Genomic DNA, 27,234 nt, shown 5'->3' on the forward strand with positions numbered 1-27,234 from the left:
TAGTGTCCTTAGCTAGTTAACCAAATCTCTTCTCATTATTTTTATAACCACATAAGTAAAAATAATAATTCAACCAAATCATAAAATCCGATCCTCTTTGAAATCCTTTAAAACATTTAAGTCATATCTCTTTTGACTATTAATTCAAATCAAACTCAGTTTTTGAAATCATAACCAAATCAACTCCAAATTCTTAGAAAAATTTTGGCAGCAACTCCCCTAAAAACTGGAGTTTGCCACCCATCACGGGTCCCCTCTTTTCAACTTCAACTCAACAAAACCAACGTTTCAAGTCAATATTTTCAAATCCGTCATTTAAGACCAATCATTATCGATTTAAATAAAAGAAAATCGAAATTCAAATATTCAATTCATTTCATCCAAAAATCTAGAAATCAACCAATTTGATAACAACACAACACAACATATCAGTCTCAACAGAAAATCATTCACATCACAGGCATTAGTCCATTTGCATTAATCTACTAAACTTATCAAGTATTCAAAGCCCCAAAATATTTTCTTATTAAAACAAACCCCTTCCTCAAAGTTGAACCCCTTATAGGTTAATACGTCAAGAGTCCTCTTTTTATTCTTAACTCGAGGCAGCAACCTCATTGATTTCCAGGCAATATCAACAGTGATAATCAAGATTCACAGCAACCACAATTTATGGTAACAGCAAAACGGAGCAGTCGCAACCCCAAACTGACCTGGCAGCAGCTCCGTTGGCAATTCTAACACCCGTTCCGCTCTCTTGGCAGCTACCATGATGATTCTGGGCAGCTCCAGTGATGGTGAAAGGTCTCAGCATCAGCAAAATAGTGGCGGTAACAGTTCAGAGTGGAGCCAGAGCAGGGCCAGAGCAATAGTAACAGCAATGGTAGCTCCAGCAGCAGTAGTGGTGTTCTGGTCAGATTCCAGAAACCAGAAGTAGGAGCAGATTTGGCAAGCTTCAATGGTGATAGTGGCGGCAGCATCAACGGCGGGATTGGAAGCAGCAGTGATGACTGGGCACACAACAGTGACGAGAACTCCTCCTCTTCCTCGCGTTCTGCTCATTTCCCCCTTTCATGCCTACGATGGTGATGGCGACGGGCCCTGGCAGAAGCGACGGGTCAGCGGCGCTCCTTGGATGACGACGTGTGCGATGGGACGCAAACAACCTCCCTCTCCCTGCTGGCTCTCTCTCTTCGCGTGAACTTTCCCCTCCCGGGACTCAGCGGCTGCAATGCTTCCTCTCTTCCAACTCGGCGATGACGGTGATGTGGTGGTGCGACGGCTGGACGGCAATGGGCCTGAATGACGGCGCAAGCAAGATGCAACGGCGGCGTTGAGCTGAATGGTGGCGGTACCCAGCCGGCAATGCCAAGCCCTTCTCCCTCTCCTTCTCTTCTTCTTCTCTAGTTTCTTTCAATTCTGTATCGTGTGGGTGGGGGTTCTAGGGTTAGGTATTGGGAATTAGGATTTCTAATTTAATTTGGGAATTTAAGGTTAGGAATTAGGGATTTTTATAAAGGAATAAAGATAAATATGAATAGATATTTTGATAAAATTGGAGGATAAAGTAATTTTAATATCAAATATACTCTATTTAAAATATTTAAGAGCATTATTTATCAACATATTGCTAAGTTCAATTAATTATTTCTAATTTAAATTATGAAATAAGCATATGGATCACATCTTTATAAAATATAGTTTAAACTCAATATTAATTATTCAAATTAAATGACGTAACTTTTCATTATTTTTCTGTCACCGAAACTTTAATTTCAATTTACAAAATAACTAATTATAATAAAAATTATACATAAATATTAACTTACTTAAACTTAAAGTATTTATAAAAATTAATCTAATCATTTTTAATAAATTAATCTCTAAGAACACAAATTAATAACGTAACTCATTCATAATAGAATTATTTAAATTAAAGTATACAATTCTTTCTTATTTTTCAATTACCAAAATTAGAATTTCAATTATACCAAATATGCAATAAAGATTATATAAAAATTTTAATTAATTTAAACTCCAATTATCATGAAATTCCATTTAACTACCAAAACTTGATTTAATTATTCTTAATGAAATAATTTCTAAAAATAAAATCGCTAAAAAATAAATAAATTTGGAATCAACTCCAAATAGGATTTTTTAAAAGTTCTAGGTCTTATATTCTACCCACCTTTAAAAATTTTCGTCCTTGAAAATTAAAGTAACACACAAGATATTCCATAGCTTTAATACTTTACTTTCGCATAATTTAGAAGAGCAACATGTCTTGGAATATATATAAATTCTCAAATACCGGATAAGGCATAAGACTTAGATATAAGGAAAGAGTGTGGTGTTAAGCAGAAATTACAAAATAGGCTCAAAACAAAGAGGTTACATGGTGTCAATTGTAACACCCTAATATTCAAATCCTTATGCTCGAGTCATAAGTCAATGATAATAAGGTGGTACGACTCTCAAGGGGGATTTTTAATACATAGTCATAAGTAAAATTGAAAGGAGTATTAATCGAGAAGCCTGAAGAAGTGAAAATAAAAAATCGCGAAGTCGTATCACTCACGCATCGACAGCTAGAAGATAAAGCGTGAGGTCGAAAGCGTTATAAGGATAAAGTCATAAAGGAGAATAAGAGAAGGACAATATATAGATATATAACATAAGTAAATAGCCACTAGTCGCGACCCGCGAAGTTTAGGCCGGCTAGGGTATAGTATAACAGTAGTTGACAACAGTATCTCCTAATCTCTCCCAAAGAAACATAAGAGCCTCTATAGGCAAGTTCAATAGAGTTCAATACATAATATAAGCTTTTCAAAATAAAGGTGGAGAGATTCTAAGCAAAATATAAAGTGGAGAATATAAAGATCTTCGCCATCTCTCAGATGAACCACAGCTTACTTCTGAGCACATGGACCTATATCTGAAAAACAAGAGATATATATGGAATGAGAACCCCCAACCCATGGGTTCCCAGTATGGTAAAAGTGCCAAATAAATACAATGCATTGTAATAAAAACTCACTAAGCATCCTAAACTTTCTTTCACCAAATATTCACCCTATGTTCTCGCTAATCCATAAACAGGCAACTGTCATAAGGGAATGCTAAATCTAATTCATATTTTTCATGCTTCCCAACTTTCTCACCCTCCAACAAACCAAAATCAGAATCACAAAAAAACTATTGACAGAGCAAAAATATCGGTAAAGATTTTCACTAAAATAGAGCGTTGTAAATATAGTTCTAAACCGACAATTAAACCTCAATCAATATTTATATTGTTTGTCACTTAAGCAAACTCAATAAAATTAACCAAAGTATTAAACCTCGGGTCGTCTCTCAAGGAATTTCAGGGAAGTGTAGTTATTATTGTTTATGGGAAATTATATTTTTGGGTTTTGAAATAAGGAACAAGGAATGTAAATGACAAGAAAATAAACTAACAACTAAGAAAATTCCTAGCAAGGGTTGAGAATCGGAATTCCTATCCTCATTATCATTGTCAATTGTGAAGATAATAGCAAAATGCCCTCACTTAGTTAACCTCTAACAATTGAAAAAAAATTCAAGTGAGTAAATCAACTTGAGTTCACAAGTCCTAATCAAAGACTAGAGTTAGTGAAGCTCAAGCCAACTAGCAACTTTCAATCACCAACCAACAAGAGACTTTGACAATTCAAGAGTCTACAAATTACTCAATCCAAGTTAAGAATACAAAAAGCTAAATTAAAATCCACCCAAGCATTTTATCAAACACTTGGAAGGCACAAAATAAAAGCATAGAAAAGCAATAAGAGAATGTAACATCACTAACAATTCCAAAGGAATAATAATAGCAAAGCAATTGAACAATAAGAAACATGAAATATGAATTGCATTAATATGGAGTAAAGAAAACAAAAGGAATTCACAAACTAAATTGGCAACATAAAAGAATCAACAAGGGAAATTGATAAACTAAAGCAATAGAACTAATGAAAGCAAAAGAAACCTAAATTAAAGCAAGGTAGAAATCTGAAATTGAGAAGAAATAAACCTAGAAACCATAAAACCTAGAGAGAGGAGAAAGCCTCTCTTTCTAGAAAACTACATCTAAAACCTAAAGTGTATGAATAATGAAAGTGAATGAATGAGTCCCCCACTCTGTAGCCTCTAATCTGTGTTTTCGGACATGAAACTGGATCCAAAACAGCCCAGAAATCACCCCCAGTGTTTTCTGATATCTGCAGCATGTGACGCTTTGTCACGCGTACGCGTTGCCCATGAGTACGCGTCGCTGAATGGTGCGCGAAATTGTGAACAATACTTTTCACAACTCTCATAATCCCTGGTCATGAACTCCAAAAACTTGGTGGTTCAATTCCATGGCATTACACAACTTCGCACAACTAACCAGCAAGTGCACTGGGTCGTCCAAGTAATACCTTACGTGAGTAAGGGTCGATCCCACGGAGATTATTAGCATTGAAGCAAGCTATGGTCATCTTGTAAATCTTAGTCAGGCAAACTCAATTGTATATTGATGATGAACAAAAATAATATAAAGATAAAGATAGTGATACTTATGTATATCATTGGTGTAAGAGCTTCAGACAAGCGTATGAAGATGCCTTCCCTTCCGTCTCTCTGCTTTCCTACTGCCTTCATCCAATCCTTCTTACTCCTTTCCATGGCAAGCTCGTGTAGGGTTTCACTGTTGTCAGCAGCTACCTCCCATCCTCTCAGTGAAAGCGATTGCATATGTCCTGTCACGGCATAGCGGAATTCAGCTGTCGGTTCTCGGTCAGGCCGGAATAATATCCATCGATACTTTTGCGTCTGTCACTAACGCCCTAGCCTTCTAGGAGTTTGAAGCACGTCACAGTCATTCAGTCATTGAATCCTACTCAGAATACCACAGACAAGGTTAGACCTTCCGGATTCTCTTGAATGCTGCCATCAGTTCTTGCCTATACCACGAAGACTCTGATCTCACGGAATGGTTGGCTCGTTTGTCAGGCGAGCACTCGGTTGTCAGGCGATCAACCATGCATCGTGCAATCAGGAATCCAAGAGATATTCACTAAGCCTCAGATGCTTGTAGAACAAGAATGGTTGTCAGTCACCTTGTTCATGGGTGAGAATGGTGATGGGCGTCAATCATCACCTTCATCAAGTTGAAGAACAAGTGATATCTTGGACAAAGAACAAGTGGAATTGAATGGAAGAACAATAGTAATTGCATTAATACTCGAGGTACAGCAGAGCTCCACACCTTAATCTATGGTGTGTAGAAACTCCACCGTTGAAAATACATAAGCATAAGGTCTAGGCATGGCCGAATGGCCAGCCTCCCAATGATCTAAGATAGCATAAAACAAAGATAGCTACCAAAAGTCTCCTAATACAATAGTAAAAGGTCCTACTTATAGAAAACTAGTACATAGATGAGTAAATGACATAAAAATCCACTTCCGGGCCCACTTGGTGTGTGCTTGGGCTGAGCAATGAAGCAATTTCGTGTAGAGACTCTCCTTGGAGTTAAACGCCAGCTTTAGTGCCAGTTTGGGCGTTTAACTCCCAAAAAGGTGCCAGTTCCGGCGTTTAACGCTGGAATTTCTTGAGGTGACTTTGAACGCCGGTTTGGGCCATCAAATCTTGGGCAAAGTATGGACTATTATATATTTCTGGAAAGCCCAGGATGTCTACTTTCCAACGCCGTTGAGAGCGCGCCAATTGGGCTTCTGTAGCTCCAGAAAATCCACTTCGAGTGCAGGGAGGTCAGAATCCAACAGCATCTGCAGTCCTTTTGAGTCTCTGGATCAGATTTTTGCTCAGGTCCCTCAATTTCAGCCAGAAAATACCTGAAATCACAGAAAAACACACAAACTCATAGTAAAGTCCAGAAAAGTGAATTTTAACTAAAAACTAATAAAAATATACTAAAAACTAACTAGATCATACTAAAAATATACTAAAAACAATGCCAAAAAGCATACAAATTATCCGCTCATCACAACACCAAACTTAAATTGTTGCTTGTCCCCAAGCAACTGAAGATCAAATAAGATAAAAAGAAGAGAATATGCAATGAACTCCAAAAACATCTATGAAGATCAGTATTAATTAGATGAGCGGGGCTTTTATCTTTTTGCCTCTGAATAGTTTTGGCATCTCACTCTATCCCTTGTAATTCAGAATGATTGGCTTCTTTAGGAACTTAGAATCCAGATAGTGTTATTGATTCTCCTAGTTAAGTATGATGATTCTTGAACACAGCTACTTATTGAGTCTTGGCCGTGGCCCAAAGCACTCTGTCCTCCAGTATTACCACCGGATACATACATGCCACAGACACATAATTGGGTGAACCTTTTCAGATTGTGACTCAGCTTTGCTAAAGTCCCCAATTAGAGGTGTCCAGGGTTCTTAAGCACACTCTTATTTGCCTTGGATCACAACTTTATTTCTTTCTTTTTTTTCTTTTTTTTTTTGGTTTTTTCTCTTTTTTTTTCTGCTTTTTCTTGCTTCAAGAATCATTTTTAATGATTTTTCAGATCCTCAGTAACATGTCTCCTTTTTCATCATTCCTTCAAGAGCCAACATTCATGAACCACAAGTTCAAAAGACATATGCACTGTTCAAGCATACATTCAGAGAACAAAAGTGTTGCCACCACATCAAAATAATTAAACTATTATAAAATTCAGAATTCATGCAATTCTTTCCTTTTCAATTAAGAACAATTTATTTAAGAAAGGCGATGGATTCATAGGACATTCATAACTTTAAGGCATAGACACTAAGACACTAATGATCATAAGACACAAACATGGATAAACATAAGCACTAAAAATCGAAAAACAGAAGAATAAAGAACAAGGAAATCAAGGAACGGGTCCACCTTAGTGATGGCGGCTCTTTCTTGCTCTTGAAGATCCTATGGAGTGCTTGAGCTCCTCAATGTCTCTTCCTTGTCTTTGTTGCTCCTCCCTCATGATTCTTTGGTCTTCTCTAATTTCATGGAGGAGAATGGAGTGTTCTTGATGCTCCACCCTTAGTTGTCCCATGTTGGAACTCAATTCTCCTAGGGAGGTGTTTAGTTGCTCCCAATAGTTTTGTGGAGGAAAGTGCATCCCTTGAGGAATCTCAGGGATCTCATGGTGAGAGGGGTCTCTTGTGTACTCCATCCTTTTCTTGGTGATGGGCTTGTCCTCATCAATGGGGTATCTCCCTCTATGTCAACTCCAACTGAATAACAGAGGTGACAGATGAGATGAGGAAAGGCTAACCTTGCCAAAGTGGAGGTCTTGTCCGCCACCTTGTAGAGTTCTTGGGCTATAACCTCATGAACTTCTATTTCTTCTCCAATCATGATGCTATGGATCATGATGGCCCGGTCTATGGTAACTTCGGACCGGTTGCTAGTGGGAATGATTGAGCGTTGTATGAACTCTAACCATCCTCTAGCCACGGGCTTGAGGTCATGCCTTCTCAATTGAACCGGCTTTCCTCTTGAATCTTGCTTCCATTGTGCGCCCTCTTCACATATAGTTGTGAGGACTTGGTCCAACCTTTGATCAAAGTTGACCCTTCTAGTGTAAGGATGCTCATCTCCTTGCATCATAGGCAAGTTGAACGCCACCCTCACACTCTCCGGACTAAAATCCAAGTATTTCCCCTGAACCATAGTGAGATAATTCTTTGGATTCGGGTTTACACTTTGGTCATGGTTCTTGGTGATCCATGCATTGGCATAGAACTCTTGAACCATCAAGATTCCGACTTGTTGAATGGGGTTGGTGAGTACTTCCCAACCTCTTCTTCGGATCTCATGGCGGATCTCCGGATATTCACCCTTTTTGAGTGAAAAGGGGACCTCGGGGATCACCTTCTTCAAGGCCACAACTTCATAGAAGTGGACTTGATGCACCCTTGAGAGGAATCTATCCATCTCCCATGACTCGGAGGTGGAAGCTTTTGCCTTCCCTTTCCTCTTTTTAGAGGTTTCTCCGGCCTTGGATGCCATAAATGGTTATGGAAAAACAAAAAAGCAATGCTTTTACCACACCAAACTTAAAATGTTTGCTCGTCCTCGAGCAAAAGAAGAAAGAAGAGAGTAGAAGAAGAAGAAATGAGGAAGAGGGGGAAGGTGGTGTGTTCGGCCAAGAAGGGAAAGAAGGGGTGTTTAGGTTGTGTGAAAATGAAGGGTTGAAGAAGGGTATATATAGGAGAGAGGGGGGTAATGGTTCGGTCATTATGGGTGGGTTTGGGAGGGAAAGTGGTTTGAATTTGAAGGGTGAGGTTGGTGGGGTTTTATGAAGGATGGATGTGAGTGGTGAAGAGAAAGATGGGATTTGATAGGTGAAGGGTTTTTGGGGAAGAGGTATTGAGGTGATTGGTGAATGGGGGAAGAAGAGAGAGTGATGGTGGGGTCCTGTGGGGTCCACAGATCCTGTGGTGTCAAGGAAAAGTCATCCCTGCACCAAATGTTGCTCAAAATCACGTTTTGAGCTATTTCTGGCGTTAAACACCGGGCTGGTGCCCATTCCTGGCGTTTAACGCCAGGTTGTTGCCCTTTACTGGCGTTTAACGCCAGTCTGGTGCCCCTTTCTGGCGTTAAACGCCCAGAATGGTGCCAGACTGGGCGTTAAACGCCCAACAGCTAGCATTACTGGCGTTTGAACGCCAGCTTCTTCTCCTCCAGGGTGTGCTGTTTTTCTTCCTGTTTTTCATTCTGTTTTTGCTTTTTTCATTGTTTTGTGACTTCTTATGATCATCAACCTACAAAAAAAGATAAAATAACAAAGAAAATAGTTAACTATAAAACATTGGGTTGCCTCCCAACAAGCGCTTCTTTAATGTCATTAGCTTGACAGAGGACTCTCATGGAGCCTCAGAAATACTCAGAACCGTGTTGGAACCTCCCAACACCAAACTTAGAGTTTGAATGTGGGGGTTCAACACCAAACTTAGAGTTTGGTTGTGGCCTCCCAACACCAAACTTAGAGTTTGACTGTGGGGGCTCTGCTTGGCTCTGTTTTGAGAGAATCTCTTCATGCTTCCTCTCCATGATGATAGAGGGATGTCCTTGGGCCTTAAACACCAAGGATTCTTTATTCACTTGAATGATCAACTCTCCTCTATCAACATCAATCACAGCCTTTGCTGTGGCTAGGAAGGGTCTGCCAAGGATGATGGATTCATCCATGCACTTCCCAGTCTCTAGGACTATGAAGTCAGTAGGGATGTAATGGTCTTCAATCTTTACCAAAACATTCTCTACAAGTCCATGAGCTTGTTTTCTTGAATTGTCTGCCATCTCTAATGAGATTCTTGCAGCTTGCACCTCAAAGATCCCTAATTTCTCCATTACAGAGAGGGGCATGAGGTTTACACTTGACCCTAAGTCACACAAGGCCTTCTTGAAGGTCATGGTGCCTATGGTACAAGGTATAGAAAACTTCCCAGGATCTTGCCTCTTTTGAGGCAGTTTCTGCCTAGACAAGTCATCCAGTTCTTTAGTGAGCAAAGGTGGTTCATCCTCCCAAGTCTCATTTCCAAATAACTTGTCATTTAGCTTCATGATTGCTCCAAGGTATTTAGCAACTTGCTCTTCAGTGACATACTCATCCTCTTCAGAGGAAGAATACTCATCAGAGCTCATGAATGGCAGAAGTAAGTCCAATGGAATCTCTATGGTCTCATTTTGAGCCTCAGATTCCCATTGTTCCTCATTGAGGGACTCAGAGGAGATTGGTACACGCCCACTGAGGTCTTCCTCAGTGGCGTCCTCCTCCTCTCTTTCCTCTCCATATTCGGCCATGTCTATGGCTTTGCACTCTCCTTTTGGATTTTCTTCTGTATTACTTGGGAGAGTGCTAGGAGGGAGTTCAGTGACTTTCTTGCTCAGCTGACCCACTTGTCCTTCCAAATTTCTGATGGAGGACCTTGTTTCATTCATGAAACTTTGAGTGGTCTTTATTAGATCAGAGACCATTGTTGCTAAGTCAGAGGTATTCTGCTTAGAACTCTCTGTCTGTTGCTGAGAAGATGATGGAAAAGGCTTGCCATTGCTAAACCTGTTTCTTCCACCATTATTGTTATTGAAACCTTGTTGAGGTCTCTCTTGATTCTTCCATGAGAGATTTGGATGATTTCTCCATGAAGAATTATAGGTGTTTCCATAGGGTTCTCCTAGGTAATTCACCTCTTCCATTGAAGGGTTCTCAGGATCATAAGCTTCTTCCTCAGATGAAGCTTCCTTAGTATTGCCATGTGCATTTTGCATTCCAGACAGACTTTGAGAAATCAAGTTGACTTGTTGAGTCAATATCTTGTTCTGAGCCAATATGGCATTCAGAGTGTCAATCTCAAGAACTCCTTTCTTCTGACTAGTCCCATTGTTCACAGGATTCCTTTCAGAAGTGTACATGAATTGGTTATTTGCAACCATTTCAATCAATTCTTGAGCTTCTGCAGGCGTCTTCTTCAGATGAAGAGATCCTCCAGCAGAGCTATCCAAGGACATCTTAGATAGTTCAGAGAGACCATCATAGAAAATACCTATGATGCTCCATTCAGAAAGCATGTCAGAAGGACATTTTCTGATCAATTGTTTGTATCTTTCCCAAGCTTCATAGAGGGATTCTCCATCCTTCTGTCTGAAGGTTTGGACTTCCACTCTAAGCTTACTCCATCTTTGTGGTGGAAAGAACTTTGCCAAGAAGGCATTGACTAGCTTTTCCCAAGAGTCCAGGCTTTCTTTAGGTTGAGAATCCAACCATATTCTAGCTCTGTCTCTTACAGCAAAAGGGAATAGCATCAGTCTGTAGACCTCAGGGTTAACCCCATTAGTCTTGACTGTGTCACAGATTTGCAAGAATTCAGCTAAGAACTGATGAGGATCTTCCATTGGAAGTCCATGGAACTTGCAATTCTGTTGCATTAGAGAAACTAATTGAGGCTTAAGCTCAAAGTTGTTTGCTCCAATGGCAGGGATAGAGATGCTTCTCCCATAGAAATCAGGAGTAGGTGCAGTGAAGTCACCCAGCACCTTCCTTGCATTGTTGGCATTGTTGTTATTTTCGGCTGCCATGTGTTCTTCTTCTTTGAAGAATTCGGTCAGGTCCTCTAAAGAGAGTTGTGCCTTGGCTTCCCTTAGCTTTCTCTTCAAGGTTCTCTCGGGTTCAGGGTCAGCTTCAACAAGAATGCCTTTGTCTCTGCTCCTGCTTATATGAAAGAGAAGAGAAAAAGAAAATGTGGAATCCTCTATGTCACAGTATAGAGATTCCTTGAAGTGTCAGAGGAAAAGAGAAATAGAAAGAAGAAGGAGAAGAAGAATTCGAACTTTAATTAGATAAGGTTCGAATTGTGCATTTAGAAGGAGTGGTACTCCATAAATAGAAGGATGTGGGAAGGAGGGAAGGAAATTTTCGAAAATTCAATTAAAAGATTTTGAAAACATTTTGAAAATTTGATTGATAATTTTCGAAAATTGAAAGTGGGGAAAGATTAGAGTGATTTTTGAAAAAGATTTTGAAATTAGAAATAAAAAAGATTTGATTGAAAACTATTTTGAAAAAAAGATGAGGTTAAAAAGATTTGATTGAAAAGTTATGGTTTTAAAAAGATGTGATTGAGAAGATATGATTTGAAAACAATTTTAAAAGATATGATTTGAAAACAATTTGAAAAGATATGATTTTAAAAAAAATAATGACTTGCCTAACAAGAAAAGATATGATTCAAACATAAAACCTTTCTTAATAGAAAAGGCAAAAAAATGTTCAATCAAATCATTAATTGTTAGTAAGTATCTTTGAGAAAGGAAAGAAATTGATTTTGAAAACATTTGATTGAAAAGATATGATTTGAAAAAGATTTGATTTTGAAAAACTTTGAAAACTTGAAACAAAATTGATTTTGAAAACAAAATCTTCCCCCTAGCACCATCCTGGCGTTAAATGCCCAGAATGGTATACATTCTGGCGTTTAACGCCCAAAATGCTACCTCTTTGGGCGTTAAACGCCCAACCAGGTACCCTGGCTGGCGTTTAAACGCCAGTCTGCCTTCTTCACTGGGCATTTTTGAATGCTCAGCTTTTTCTGTATAATTCCTCTGCAGTATGTTCTGAATCTTTAATTCTTTGTATTATTGACTTGAAAAGACATAAATTAAAAATATTTTTGGATTTTTTTATAATCAAAATGCAACAAGAATCAAATAACAATGCATGCAAGACACCAAACTTAGCAGTTTGTGTACTACTGACACTATATGAGACACATGAATTCTCAAGCCAAAAGAACTCAAAGATCAAAACAATGAAATATATGCATGAATTCGAAAAATATAACAAAAACATGCATTTGACACCAAACTTAAGATGAGACACTAGACTTAAGCAAGAAACATCAAATATTTTTGGTTTTTATGATTTTGCAATTTTTTTGTGTTTTTCGAAAATGAAGTGAAAAGGAAAATAAAGATATCAAAATTCTTAATGAGAATTCCAGGAATCAGTGCAATGCTAGTCTAAGACTCCGGTCCAGGAATTAGACATGGCTTCACAGCCAGCCAAGCTTTCAAGGAAAGCTTCGGTCCAAAACACTAGACATGACCAAAGGTCAGCCAAGCCTTAGCAGATCACTACTCCAAAAGCAAGGTTGATGAAAATCAATAAGCTCTTGTGGTGATAAGTTGAAACCTCGGTCCAATCAGATTAGACATGGCTTCTCAGCCAGCCAGATTTCAACAAATCATCATGAAACTCTAGAATTCATCTTCAAGAATTTCGAAAAAAATAAATACCTAATCTAAGCAACAAGATGAACCGTCAGTTGTCCAAACTAGAACAATCCCAGGCATTGTTACCAAAAGCTTGCTCAAAACTTGAACAATCCCTGGCAACGGCGCCAAAAACTTGGTGCGCGAAATTGTGAACAATACTTTTCACAACTCTCATAATCCCTGGTCATGAACTCCAAAAACTTGGTGGTTCAATTCCATGGCATTACACAACTTCGCACAACTAACCAGCAAGTGCACTGGGTCGTCCAAGTAATACCTTACGTGAGTAAGGGTCGATCCCACGGAGATTGTTAGCATTGAAGCAAGCTATGGTCATCTTGTAAATCTTAGTCAGGCAAACTCAATTGTATATTGATGATGAACGAAAATAATATAAAGATAAAGATAGTGATACTTATGTATATCATTGGTGTAAGAGCTTCAGACAAGCGTATGAAGATGCCTTCCCTTCCGTCTCTCTGCTTTCCTACTGCCTTCATCCAATCCTTCTTACTCCTTTCCATGGCAAGCTCGTGTAGGGTTTCACTGTTGTCAGCAGCTACCTCCCATCCTCTCAGTGAAAGCGATTGCATATGTCCTGTCACGGCATAGCGGAATTCAGCTGTCGGTTCTCGGTCAGGCCGGAATAATATCCATCGATACTTTTGCGTCTGTCACTAACGCCCTAGCCTGCTAGGAGTTTGAAGCACGTCACAGTCATTCAGTCATTGAATCCTACTCAGAATACCACAGACAAGGTTAGACCTTCCGGATTCTCTTGAATGCTGCCATCAGTTCTTGCCTATACCACGAAGACTCTGATCTCACGGAATGGTTGGCTCGTTTGTCAGGCGAGCACTCGGTTGTCAGGCGATCAACCATGCATCGTGCAATCAGGAATCCAAGAGATATTCACTAAGCCTCAGATGCTTGTAGAACAAGAATGGTTGTCAGTCACCTTGTTCATGGGTGAGAATGGTGATGGGCGTCAATCATCACCTTCATCAAGTTGAAGAACAAGTGATATCTTGGACAAAGAACAAGTGGAATTGAATGGAAGAACAATAGTAATTGCATTAATACTCGAGGTACAGCAGAGCTCCACACCTTAATCTATGGTGTGTAGAAACTCCACCGTTGAAAATACATAAGCATAAGGTATAGGCATGGCCGAATGGCCAGCCTCCCAATGATCTAAGATAGCATAAAACAAAGATAGCTACCAAAAGTCTCCTAATACAATAGTAAAAGGTCCTACTTATAGAAAACTAGTACATAGATGAGTAAATGACATAAAAATCCACTTCCGGGCCCACTTGGTGTGTGCTTGGGCTGAGCAATGAAGCAATTTCGTGTAGAGACTCTCCTTGGAGTTAAACGCCAGCTTTAGTGCCAGTTTGGGCGTTTAACTCCCAAAAAGGTGCCAGTTCCGGCGTTTAACGCTGGAATTTCTTGAGGTGACTTTGAACGCCGGTTTGGGCCATCAAATCTTGGGCAAAGTATGAACTATTATATATTGCTGGAAAGCCCAGGATGTCTACTTTCCAACGCCGTTGAGAGCGCGCCAATTGGGCTTCTGTAGCTCCAGAAAATCCACTTCGAGTGCAGGGAGGTCAGAATCCAACAGCATCTGCAGTCCTTTTGAGTCTCTGGATCAGATTTTTGCTCAGGTCCCTCAATTTCAGCCAGAAAATACCTGAAATCACAGAAAAACACACAAACTCATAGTAAAGTCCAGAAAAGTGAATTTTAACTAAAAACTAATAAAAATATACTAAAAACTAACTAGATCATACTAAAAATATACTAAAAACAATGCCAAAAAGCATACAAATTATCCGCTTATCACTGAACAAAATCCTGGTTATGCGTATGCGTCATCCACGCGTATGCGTTGCTTGTCTACCTGGTCACGCGTACGTGTCGCCAATGCATACGCGTCGCTGCCAGCTTCTCAAAACTTCAACTTCTTGTGCTCCTTCCATTTTTGCATGCTTCCTTTCCATCCTTTAAGCCATTCCTGCCCTGAAAAACCTGAAATCACTTAACACACATATCAAGGCATCGGATGATAATAAGAGAAGATTAAAATTAGCAAATTTAAGGCCAAAGAAGCATGTTTTCAATCATACCACAAAATTAGGAAGGAAAATATAAAACATGCGAATTATATGAATAAGTGTGAGAATAATGGATAAAATCCACTCAATTCAGTATAAAATAAACTGTAAAATAGCGGTTTATCAATCTCCCCACACTTAAACATTAGCATGTTCTCATGCTAAGCTCAAGAGAAACTATAAAAGAGTAAAGAGGAATGGTAGAATGTATGAAATGCAACCTATCTATATGAATGTAACTAAATGTGAAATGCTTCTACCTACTTGGTTAAAAGTAAATCAAATTCTTCAAGAAAAAATCTGAAATGGTTTCCACTAATTCAAATCATAAAATGAAGTACAAATAAACTTGCAAGAAGAAAGCTCGTGAAAGCCAGGGACAAAGAATCGAGCATCGAACCCTCACCGGAAGTGTGTACTCTCTAATCACTCAAGTGTTTAAGGTTCGATTCTCTCAATTCTCTACTAATCTTGCTTTCTAAGGCTTGCTCTTCTTCTACCAATCAACAAAATTTTAATGCACAAATACACATATCAAGAGGTATTTTAAGGGTTGTAATGGGGTTAGGGTCAAGGTAGGATTGTATTTGATCAAGTGGACTAAAATATGAATCCTTGATTAACCTAAACTTCCAACCTAACGTAAGACAATCCATGTAATAAGAATATAAAATCTAACTACCCATTAACTATGTTTTCCACATATTCATGCATCCCAATTTTGAGTACAGTACATATGCATTGCTATCACCATTTACTTTGGGGCATTTTTGTTCTCTTTTATTATTTGCTCTTTTTCTTTTCTTTTTCTTTTTTTTCATTATTCATTTTTTTCAGTGAATTAATGCATATGATTAAGGTATTGAATGCATAAATATGTCTTCAACATTCTTTGCACATTTTTACAAAAAGTATACAACACCCAATTCTCAAACCGAATATTCCTAACCAAATTTCCCCACACTTAATTTATGAGCACTCTTACTAGTCTAAGCTAACCAATGATTCAAATTAAGGACATTATTATTTTCTGCTTAGAGTTAATGATGTGCTAAAGTAAAAAACAAAAGGGGTGAAATAGGCTCAACATTGGTTCGCAAAGGATAATGAAAGGGTAAGGCCATATGGGTATGTAAGCTATAGTGAACAAAGGCCTCGATCACATAAGTGCATGCATACATAAAACAATGGAAATATAGAATCAAGCAAGATAAAGATCACAATTTTAGAGAGAATAACACACACCGAAACAAAATGTATTGGTTGATAAGATGCAACCAATCAATTAGGCTCAAAATCTCACAAGGTTGTGTGTTCTAGCTCTAAAACCATGTTCCAAATTAAATTTCTTCAGGCAAGTTTAACAAAAATTTTAATTCAAATTAGTGAAATGCTTTAGAAAGTTTCTTGAAAAAGAAAATATTACTTCAACCAAGTAGTAGCTAAATGCAAGCAATTAACTGCACATGCAATATATTATGCAATGCAACAACTACTACAAAGAAAATTAAGAATTGGTGTTGAAAAGAAAGTAACTAACCCATGAAAGTTGGTATCGGCCTCCCTACACTTAAATATTACACCGTCCTCGGTGCATGCAAAGATGTGCAAGTGAACAGGGGTTGTGAGCTACAACTACTGCGCTTTCTCCAAAGAATGTGCGGAGGGACTTGTTTGTCGCCCTATTCAAAAGCTTTTCCGTTTTTCTCTTCAGTGGACATCCTAAAAGAAGAGAAAAAGGAATAAGAATAACCCACAAACAAAAATATACAAACAAATAAAATCTAGGTGGGCTAATGCCAAAGAATAATGAGGTTCTCAACAACATGGTAGCTACAACATGCAAGTGAGAAAACAATATAGGTGAATGGCATATCAATCAGCACTTGATGCAAGAGAAAATTCGAAGCATAAGTAAATGAAAAGAATACTCGGAAGCATCAAGTTCAAACAAGAATTGACACAAACAAGATTAGTGATAAGCATGAGAGTAGTGGGTTCCATCGTAACTCAATGAAAATGAAGCATAAAAACAATGAATAAAGAGTCAGAAATGACTAAAGTACTAATCTTGTGTGTGTGGCACAAAGTTCAAATAGTAAGTAAGAAAGAATAGGTTGTGAAAGACAATATAAGTTCATGTCAATGCACAAGGAATACAAGTATCATAAAAGATTAACATTTACCTATAAATAATATCACCCAACAATATAAAACAAGTCACTAAGCACCAAAATAATGCCAGAAAGATGGAACAGTTCAATAAGAACATTTAACACCAATGGAAAAATAGTAAACTTAGACAAGAAAATAAAAACATGCACAAAGTTAAAATATAATGAATGAAAATATTCAAATGAATTAAATAAAAGAGAATGAAAGAGAATAAGGGTGAGAAGTTAAAGAAATGAAGAAGAAGGAAGTAAGAAAGGAAGAAGAAAAGGAAGAAGAAAGGAAAGAGGAAAGAATAAGAAAGGAGAGAAGAAAGAAGTAAAATGGAGAATGGGAAGTGAACGCGACGCGCGCGCATGCATCACATGTGCGCGTGGATGCCCCAAAAATGAAAAATGACGCGTGAGCGTCGGCCACGCGTACGCGTGACAACTGTTCGTGCCAGACGCATGGTTGCAGCACACCTCCAGCCCAAACTCTATGTCCAATTACCAAATTACGCCGATTTTCATTCCACGCGTATGCGTCGCTGACGCTTACGCGTGGATTGTCAAAATTGCAGGTGACGCATACGCATGGGTCATGCGTACGCGTGGGGTGGGCTGTGCGCCAGGCACCCCTCCTGCACAGTTTCAGCGTAACTCTCTGTTCATTTTTCAAGAGTGCGAACCTACACATGACGCGTGCGCGTCATTGACGCTTACGTGTTGTATGCACGTTTTTTTTTCTTTTTAAATAAACAAACAAGCTATGAAATTAATGCCAACATTATTAAACAAGTAAAATCATAACTTAAGCTGAATAAACCTAACTAAGATTAAAATTTCAAGTTATTACCAATATAAATAAAAGAGAAAATAAAAAGAATTTACTATGTTGGGGTGTCTCCCACGCACCTAGCACTTTTAGTTACAGTCCTTAAGTTGGACTTTTGGTGAGCTCCTTGTCATGGGGGCTTGTGCTTGAACTCATCTTGAAACTTCCACCAACGCTTTGATTTCCAATAAGCTCCAACACTTCCAAGTGAATTCACCAAGCCTTGATGAAGTTCTTCACAAGCTTTGAGCTCCCAAAGTTGATCTTCTTGTATGTCGGGATCCCAAATCTTATTTCTATACCCGTCTTTAAGTTGATTATTATTGTTCCAACCGGGTGGCAAGCAATCTGAATTCTCAATGAAGTACCAAACTCTTCTCTTAGATCCGACCAATTGATCACTAGTCCAACCCTTGCATCTAGCTCTTGAAATCTCAACCTTGATGAGCCTGATTTGTAACTCCAACCACTAAACATCCTTCTCTTACGCTTAATGCCACAAAGCCTCCTAAGTTGGCCATCTGTTTCAAGCATACGATACTCAAGTGGGACAGTAAAGCTAATAGAGATAAGTTTTACCCACTCATATAAAGGAGTAGATGACAACCTAGGTAGAGAAGTCTCCAACGATCTTGACAAAGCATATTCAACTCCCCTCCATCCTTTTCGAAGGACTTCCACCTCCACATCATTCTCCAACTCAATCGGAGAGGGTTCTTTAAACTCGAGGAGTTCACTTGTAGATGCAAATTCATCACTAGGACGGCTTGATTCATGATCATCGTCACCAAGAGAACTTGCTTCTTGATCTATTCCATCCAATTCTTCATAGGGAACATGCCGTGGAGGTTGTGCACTAACCTCCTCAACATCAAATTTAATCCTTTTGGAGGAATATGCTACAACTCTAGATTTCCATGGAGGTTCAGCATCTCCTAAGTCTTCAACCACTTCTTCATCTTCAACAAGTACGACTTCCTCCAATTGTTCCAATACAAAGCCACATTCCGCATTTTCCACCGGAGTTTCTAATTTTTCCTTCATGCTATGCTCCTCGTTGGATTCTCCACATGCGTCCATGGGGGTACTTTGAGTATCAAAGCGCATTGAAGCTAAATTACCTACTACCTCGGTCAACGTAGCTATAAACTCTAGTGTCGTACTTTGCATCTCTCTTTTCTCTTGAAGAAGAACATCAAGAGTGTCATCCATTGGAGATTGGGGTGGATATGAGGGTTCATTACTTGGGAGAAAAGGTTCATGATATGAGGGTGGTTCATCATGATAAGGATGTGGCGGTTCAACACTCTCCATCTTTTCTACTTGTTGCACAACACATTTCAGTCCCTTGTTCTTAATTTGAGATTTGTTAGCCATGAGAGCTTCGTCTGCTTTTCGGCTTTCTTCTCGCTCCATTTGATGGATGGTTGCTTGAAGTCGATCCATTGCTTCCTTAAAATGATCCTGTGACTCTTGTTCCGCTTGGCTAACATAATTATGATCATATTGTGGTTGAAAGTTCACATACATTGGAGGTGGTGTATATTGAAATGGTGGTTCTTAGGAGTAATTGGGTTGGAATTGGGGTGGCTCTATGTATGGTTCATTTGGCTCATAAGGTGGTTGGTATAGTGGATATGGATTAGGACCATATGGAAGTGTTTGATTGTAGGGGCCTTGTGAGTATGGTGGTTGAGGGCTATATTGAAGAGGGGGCTCATAGGTATATGGTGGTGGTTGTTGATTGTCACGAAGAGGTCCACCATAACCATTATTTTGGTATGCATCATGGAATGGTTGTTGCTCATAGTGCATTAAAGGGGGTTGTTGTCAAGATGGTTGATCAAATCCTTGTGACTCCTCCCATATTCGATTGTCCCATCCTTGATGCAAGCTTCATTGTAATCTCCACTTCCTACAACATAATTGTAACCAAACTTATAGCCAAAGGGGTGAGAATTCATGATAGCGAGAGAAAATAAAAATAAAAACTAACAAGAAATAATGAAAATAAACTCCTAAAACTAGAAACAACTAACAAAGAAACGAAAAGGCAAACATATTCACAATATTCACAATAACCAATAATAAGGCACACATTTGCAATTTCCCGGCAACGGCGCCAAAAATTTGATAGAGGAAAAATGTCGGTAAAGATTTTCACTAAAATAAAGCGTTGCAAGTATAGTTCTAAATTGACAATTAAACCTTAATCAATATTTATATTGTTTGTCACTTAAGCAAACCTAACAACATTAACCGAAGTATTAAACCACGGGTCGTCTCTCAAGAAATTACTGGGAAGTGTAGTTATTATTGGTTATGGAAAAGTATATTTTTGGGTTTTGAAATAAGGAACAAGAAATGTAAATGACAAGAAAATAAACTAACAACTAAGAAAATTCCTAGCAAGGGTTAAGAATTGGAATTCATATCCTCATTATCATTGTCAATTGTGAAGGTAATAGCAAAATTCTCTCACTTAGTTAACCTCTAAAAATTGAAGGAAAGTCAAGTGAGTAAATCAACTTGAGTTCACAAGTCCTAATCAAAGACTAGAGTTAGTGAAGCTCAAGCCAACTAGCAACTTTCAATCACCAACCAACAAGAGACTTTGACAATTCAAGAGTCTCCAAATTACTCAATCCAAGCTAAGAATACAAAAAGCTACATTAAAATCCATCCAAGTATTTTATCAAACACTTGGAAGGTACAAAATAAAAGTATAGAAAAGCAATAAGAGAATGTAACATCTAGGACTAATAATTCCAAAGGAATAACAATAGCAAAGCAATTGAACAATAAGAAACATGAAATATGAATTGCATTAATATGGAGTAAAGGAAACAAAAGGAATTCACAAACTAAATTGGCAACATAAAGGAATCAACAAGGGAAATTGATAAACTAAAGTAAGAAAACTAATGAAAGTAAAAGAAACCTAAATTAAAGCAAGGTAGAAATCTGAAATTGAGAAGAAATAAACCTAAAAACCCTAAAACCTAGAGAGAGGAGAGAGACTCCCTCTCTAGAAAACTACATCTAAAACCTAAAGTGTATGAATAATGAAAGTGAATGAATGATTCCCCCACTCCACAGCCTCTAATATGTGTTTTCAGGCTTGAAACTGGGTCCAAAATAGCCCAGAAATTGCTCCCAGCATTTTCTAATATCTGCAGCATGTGACGTTTTGTCACGCGTACGTGTCGCTGAACAAAATCCTGGTCATGTGTACGCGTCATCCACGCGTACGCGTCACTTGTCTGCATGGTCACGCGTACGCGTCACTTACGCGTACGCGTCTCTGCCAGCTTTTCAAAACTTCAACTTCTTGTGTTCCTTCCACTTTTGCATGCTTCCTTTCCATCCTCTAAGCCATTCCTGCCCTGGAAAACCTGAAATCACTTAACACACATATCACGGTATTGAATGGTAATAAGAGAGGATTAAAATTAGCAAATTTAAGGCCAAAGAAGCATGTTTTTAATCATACCACAAAATCAGGAAGGAAAATGTAAAATATGCGAATTATATGAATAAATGTGAGAATAATGGATAAAATCCACTCAATTCAGTACAAAATAAGCCGTAAAATAGTGGTTTATCAATCATCACCAGCTATTCTGTCTTAGCAATTCTATATCAATACCTCATATCCTCACCTGAAGCAAGTGAAATCACTTCACTGCATCTACCCAGGGAGCTCAAATTATCTCATTATTAACCTGGAGCAGTGAAATCACTTCACTACGTCTACCCAAGGAGCTCAATTACCTCATTTAATAATCATCATCATGATTCAGTTACATCATCAACTCATCTCATCAAGAACAACCTTCAGCGTCAACCGACACTAGCATGAGGGACCTCTCAGTTGTACAAACACAAGCAATACAGGCAAGTAATACACAATAAGGTACAAGTAAAACAAGTAGCACATAATCAGGTAACATAGCATATATGATATAGCAATCCAAAACAATTAGGCAAACCCAAATAATTCCAACATATGCAAATAATGTATGCCTGCCTTTTGGCTGATGAGTCTCATATGTCGGTTATAAAGCCAACCTGGCAAGTCCTGGTAGCTAACCATTAGACTGTCCCTCTGTCGCATATCCCCAACTTGAATAATTCTCAATCATAAACATAATCATAACCATAATTATACAACACCCATACTGGTGTTTATCCACGGGGGCGAGCTCATCCAGAACTTTCACAGTATCCAACAACACTTACATAGGGTCAGCAGAGTATCGAGTCTCAACCTGGAGCATGTGGTGGCTAGTCACTGCTTTCATCCAGGGAAACTCATATCTTAGATAATCATTTCACATTCATTCATAACATTCCATAATCATTCATCATGACCATATCGTCACTTATACATCACATGATTGCACATTTTATACATCACTCATCATAATCCGGGGCAAGTGGAGGCGAAACCATAACCCTTGCGTCCACCTGAAGAGCCTCTATACTAACCAACCTAAAGCAAGTGGAACCCTTGCATCTTGGTGCGGTTTTTGCAACCACAAACTAACCGGTAAGTGCACCGGGTCATACCAAGTAATACCTTAGGTGAGTAAGGGTCGATCCCATGAGGATTGATGGATTAAGCAACAATGGTAAGTGATTTACTTAGTTAGGCAAGCAGAAAAGAGTGTTGGATGTTCAAAGAGCATTAAACAATAATAAAAAATATCATAATGCAAGCAGCAAAGAAGTTGTGAAATATATATGGAGAAATAGTTAAGGCTTCAGAGTTATCTATTTTCCTGATTAAATTTTCTTATTAACTATTTTAATCATGCAAGATTTAATTCATGGCAAACTATTTATGACTAGACCTTAATTCCTTAGACCTTCCTAGTCTCCTCTAAAATTCATCAACTAGCAATTCCTTGGTCAATTAATTCCAATTAGAGGGTGATGATCAAATTCCAATTTATATGCCACAAGAATCCTAATTATCCAAAAATAAGGGGATTATATGTCACGTATCCCGTTAAATACAAACAATTAGAAATTTAGGATAATATGTTTTCAAGATGTTGTTCAAGTAAAGAGTTTTTTCAAGTTATACAAGAACTCAATTAGAACATGGGTCATACTTCCGTTCCACCCAAATTCATAGAATAAAGAACGAAAACAATTCTTGAAATATAAATCAAAACATGAATTAAAATAGAAAAGTAATAATGTCAATCCATACAATTAGACAGAGCTCCTAACCTTAACAATGGAGGTTTAGTTTCTCATGACTCAGAGAAGAAAATTAGGATTCAGGTAAACTTGAAGTACGGAATGTTATGGAATGCGGAATGTAAATTGGAATAGAATTCCCGAATGGAATCCCCCGGAATCCCTCTAAAGAAGAAAAGTTTCTCCTTTTTATAACTAATCCTAATTAATTTAAAATCAAATATCTAAAATTAAGATAATATATTTTCCTCTTTTCAAATTCAAATTTGAATCAGAATCAATTAAATAATCCACGCCTTGTAACGTGGGGACCACATGGCTTCACTGGATCCGTGCCTAACTTGGCAGAGAGCTGCGCCTTACTTGAGTGCCAAAATGGGGCCCAGAAATTTCCCTCAGCGTTTTCTGCATGTGGCGCATGTCACGCGTACACGTCAGTCACGCGTACGCGTTGATGGTCTATTCTGCATGTCCCACGTACGCGTCAGGTACGCATACGCGTCGTTGTGCAACTTCGCTTTTCATGCGTACGCGTCAGGCACGCGCACGCGTCGCCATGGAAAGCTCCAAATCACGCACACGTGTCAGGTATGCGCACACGTCACTCATTGCTGTCATCTCCTTTAATTCTTGTGCTGCAGAAACTCCATCAAATCCAGCTGAATGCTACCTAAAATAAACAGAATTGCACAAGACTCAAAGTAGCATCCATAGTGGCTAAAAGATAATTAATTCTTGATTAAACTTAACAATTTAAATGCAAATTCACTAGGAAAAGATGAGAAAGATGTTCATGCATCACAACACTAAACTTGAATTGTTGCTTGTCCTCAAGCAACCAAACTAATATAGGCTAAGGATGTGAATTTGTATGAGAATGAGAGTTCGATTAAGCTCAAGTCTACTCTTAAAATGGGATTTATTCATTGTAATTTTGAACAGTTTTGGCATCTCACTCTCCTTAGAATCAGAGGAAAGTCAGTGTCATTCGGAATTAGAATCCGGATCATGTTATGAATTCTCTGATCTTTATACTCCAGTTTAATCCTTGAACACAACATGATTTCCTTTAATTTATTTTTATTTGATGATTTGCACCTTGAGCCTAGCCGTGACTTTAAATATTTTTTTCTCAAGGGTTACTTGACACAGAAACACCACAAACACTTAACTGGGGAACTTCCTTTAAGTTCTGATTTTCCTTTTAGTTACTCCCAGACAGTGGTGCTCAAAGCCTTTGGCATACTCTGTTAAACGCACTTGATCTCGACTCTAAGTGTTCTGTCTCAAGGATTACTTGACACAATCACACCACAAGCATATGACTAGGGAAACAACTCTTTGAGCTTTTAATCATGTCTGACCTCTATAGTCATTGATGCTTAGAGCCTTGGACCTTGCTTTTATTATTATTATATATATATTTTTTCTTTTGCTATTTCTTTTGCTTCAAGGATTAAACTTTTGGTTATTTCAGAGAATTCATAATAATTTTCTAGATTTCTGTTCCTTGTACATCAACATCCTTTAATTCAAATTCAACTATTCACTGTTCATATCATGCATTCAAAATCACAAATAATACCACCACATTTAAGTAAATAAGACTACTCTTAAATATAACTCAATTTCTCATGCAATACATCACTTCTTTTTTTTCTTTTGAATTCATGCTTTAGTGAGCAATACATGAGACAATTTTTTTAACTAAAAGTACTAAAGATCATGCAAGTAATCAAAGCAACAGAAAATAGAAGACAACACAATAAGAATGGAAGAGAAATAGAATGAAAGGAATTCAACCACCTCAGTTTTGCTAGTGGTCATCTCATTCCTTCATGAAGCACATTCATCTCCCTTTAGTGCTAAACAGATAAGCCATAAGCGAAGCGTCAACACCAAACTTAAAGGTTTGCTTGTCCTCAAGCAAAGAAGAACTGCAAATAGAGAGAGACATAAAAGAAATTAATATGATGAAAGAAGAAGAAAAAGATAAAAGAACAAGAGAGAATTAGGATTTGGGAGGTGGATGATTTGAAATCAGGCGCTGAGGTCATTCAATTGGGTGTCGCATGCGACGCGTACGCAGGAGGCACGCGTATGCGTGGATCGCACGAACTTCAAGTGACGCGTACGCATCAGGGACGCGTACGTGTGGAAGGCCAGGATGGGAAAATGACGCGAACGCGTCCGCGTGGTGGGGCTTGTGCGACCAGCATAGTTCCAGACCCACACCAGCATAACTCTCTGGATAAACACCTTTTACGCCGATTTTACTCATCCATACGTGCGCGTGCTTGACGCGTACGCGTGGAGTGCCAAAATCACAATGGACGCGCACACGTCATAGACGCGTACGCGTGAGCATATTTATGCGCAAGGCACACTTCCTTCGCCACTCTCGCGCAACTCTCTGTTCACTTTTATTTTTCACGCACACGCATATGACGCGTACGCGTCAGCGACGCTTGCGTGCCGTGTGCTCTTTTTTTTTTGGAAATATTCAGTTCCAGTTCTAAAATAGCTGCATGATCAGAAAAATAGTAAAAACTCAATAAAAATCGGATAAGTAAGAAAACTACTACTACGAAAAATAACTAAGGATACGAAATTATCGAGTTGCCTCCCGACAAGCGCTTCTTTAATGTCACTAGCTTGACATTTGATTGTTGAATTTTCTTCCTCTTCTTCTAGTTGGTTAGAAGACATGTCTCCAATGGGGGGAGAGGTGAAAATTAGTGCCCCCTGATATAAATTCTTTCGGACAAGCTTTCTTTTATTGTGATTAGCTTGATTCACCTTGCTTGTTGGGGTAGAGGTTGGATTATTTTTTGATGACCTTCTCTTCTTCATAGATATTTTCTTCTGTTTCTTGGTCACAGTCTCCTTTTCAGTGCCTTCCTTGGTTGCCTTCACTTCTTTGATTTCAAAATTTTGGTGTTGTGTGACGGTTAGAGTGTACCCTTCATCAAGAACTTCTTGAATTGGTGGTTCAATAAACTCACTATCCATGCCAGTCTCTACTTCATTGGAGTGTAGATTCCCATAATTGTTTTCATCCCTTACAACCTCCTTTGTTGGTGCATCTTCCTCCTTTGTTTTTGCATCTTCCTTTTCTTCCATGTATGAGGACGGAAATTTTTCCAATTCATTGGAGTATGAACTCCTTTGATTGATTTCCTCACTTTCTTCTGTAAAACCCAGTTAATTAACGGCTAATTAAGCCATAAATGAGAATTTATTTTAGAAAGCCCAAAATGTGATTTTTATGGCTAAATGTGATAGAGGAGACTGAGACGAGAATTTCGGTATCAATTTTATAGAATTCGGACCAAGATTGGACCGAACGGGCCAAACCGGGCCAACCGGACCCAAAGTGGGCCCTTGGCCCAACATAGCTAAACCAAAACCCTAGTTTTCAGCATTCTCTCTCCTCACTAAACACACTCACATGCTGAAATTGGAGGCACAAGAGGGAAGAACACTCTCTCAAGTTCTCTCCCTTGGTTGATCTTCAAACCACCATAACTTTTGATCTAGAGCTCCGATTGCCGCACCATTTGCGGCCACACGTTCACTGCGAAGAGCTCTACAAAACCCATACAATCAATCTTGAGGTAAGCCACGTTTTGCTCTTCGAAATTTCAGCCTTATTTTCGAGTTTCATGAGCAAAAATGTTGAGATTTTGGGCTCTTTGATGTTATAGGACCCAACACTCTTGAAGGAGGAAGTTAATCTTGTCTCCTTGAACCTTGGGTGTGGTAAGATTCTCAACCCTAGTGTAATTTGTTGTTCTATGATGTTTGGGTATTGAGATGTTGTGTATGGGTATGATGATTGTGGCTTAGGTTGTGTATATGTGAATATTAGAGCTTGATTGGTGATATTGAAAAGCTTGGAGAGGGTTTGGTGGTGAAAAATCTGTTCTTGGAGGTGTTGAGGCCTTGAGAGCTTGAAGAAAAAGTGGTTTGGAAGTGCTCCGGTTGAGCTTGGGAAATCGGCTAAGGTATGGTTTCGGTTTCCCGTATCTAATATGTAATGTGGTAGGAAATACTTAGGCTAGAGGCCCTAAGATAGGCATTGAATGGTTGATGTTGTTGAATGATTGAGATATATGATGT

General features: G+C 38.6%; 1 protein-coding gene and 1 non-coding gene across 2 annotated transcripts; one reads left to right on the forward strand and one right to left on the reverse strand.

Moving 5' to 3' along the window:
• Positions 1-1,219: 1,219 nt before the first annotated feature.
• LOC130974698 (uncharacterized) lies at positions 1,220-26,235 on the reverse strand. Its single transcript, XM_057899556.1, has 3 exons — positions 25,952-26,235; positions 18,583-19,387; positions 1,220-1,441 (listed from the first exon to the last, which is right to left on the reverse strand). The coding sequence occupies exons 1-3, from the start codon at positions 26,233-26,235 to the stop codon at positions 1,220-1,222; spliced, it is 1,311 nt and encodes a 436-aa protein (XP_057755539.1).
• LOC130978721 (small nucleolar RNA R71) lies at positions 10,586-10,693 on the forward strand. The gene has a single exon (XR_009086339.1). It is a non-coding gene; the product is annotated as a small nucleolar RNA R71 (small nucleolar RNA).
• Positions 26,236-27,234: the final 999 nt, after the last annotated feature.

The sequence above is a fragment of the Arachis stenosperma genome, chromosome 4 (genome assembly GCF_014773155.1).
Source record: "Arachis stenosperma cultivar V10309 chromosome 4, arast.V10309.gnm1.PFL2, whole genome shotgun sequence".
Classification (NCBI taxonomy): Eukaryota; Viridiplantae; Streptophyta; class Magnoliopsida; order Fabales; family Fabaceae; genus Arachis; species Arachis stenosperma.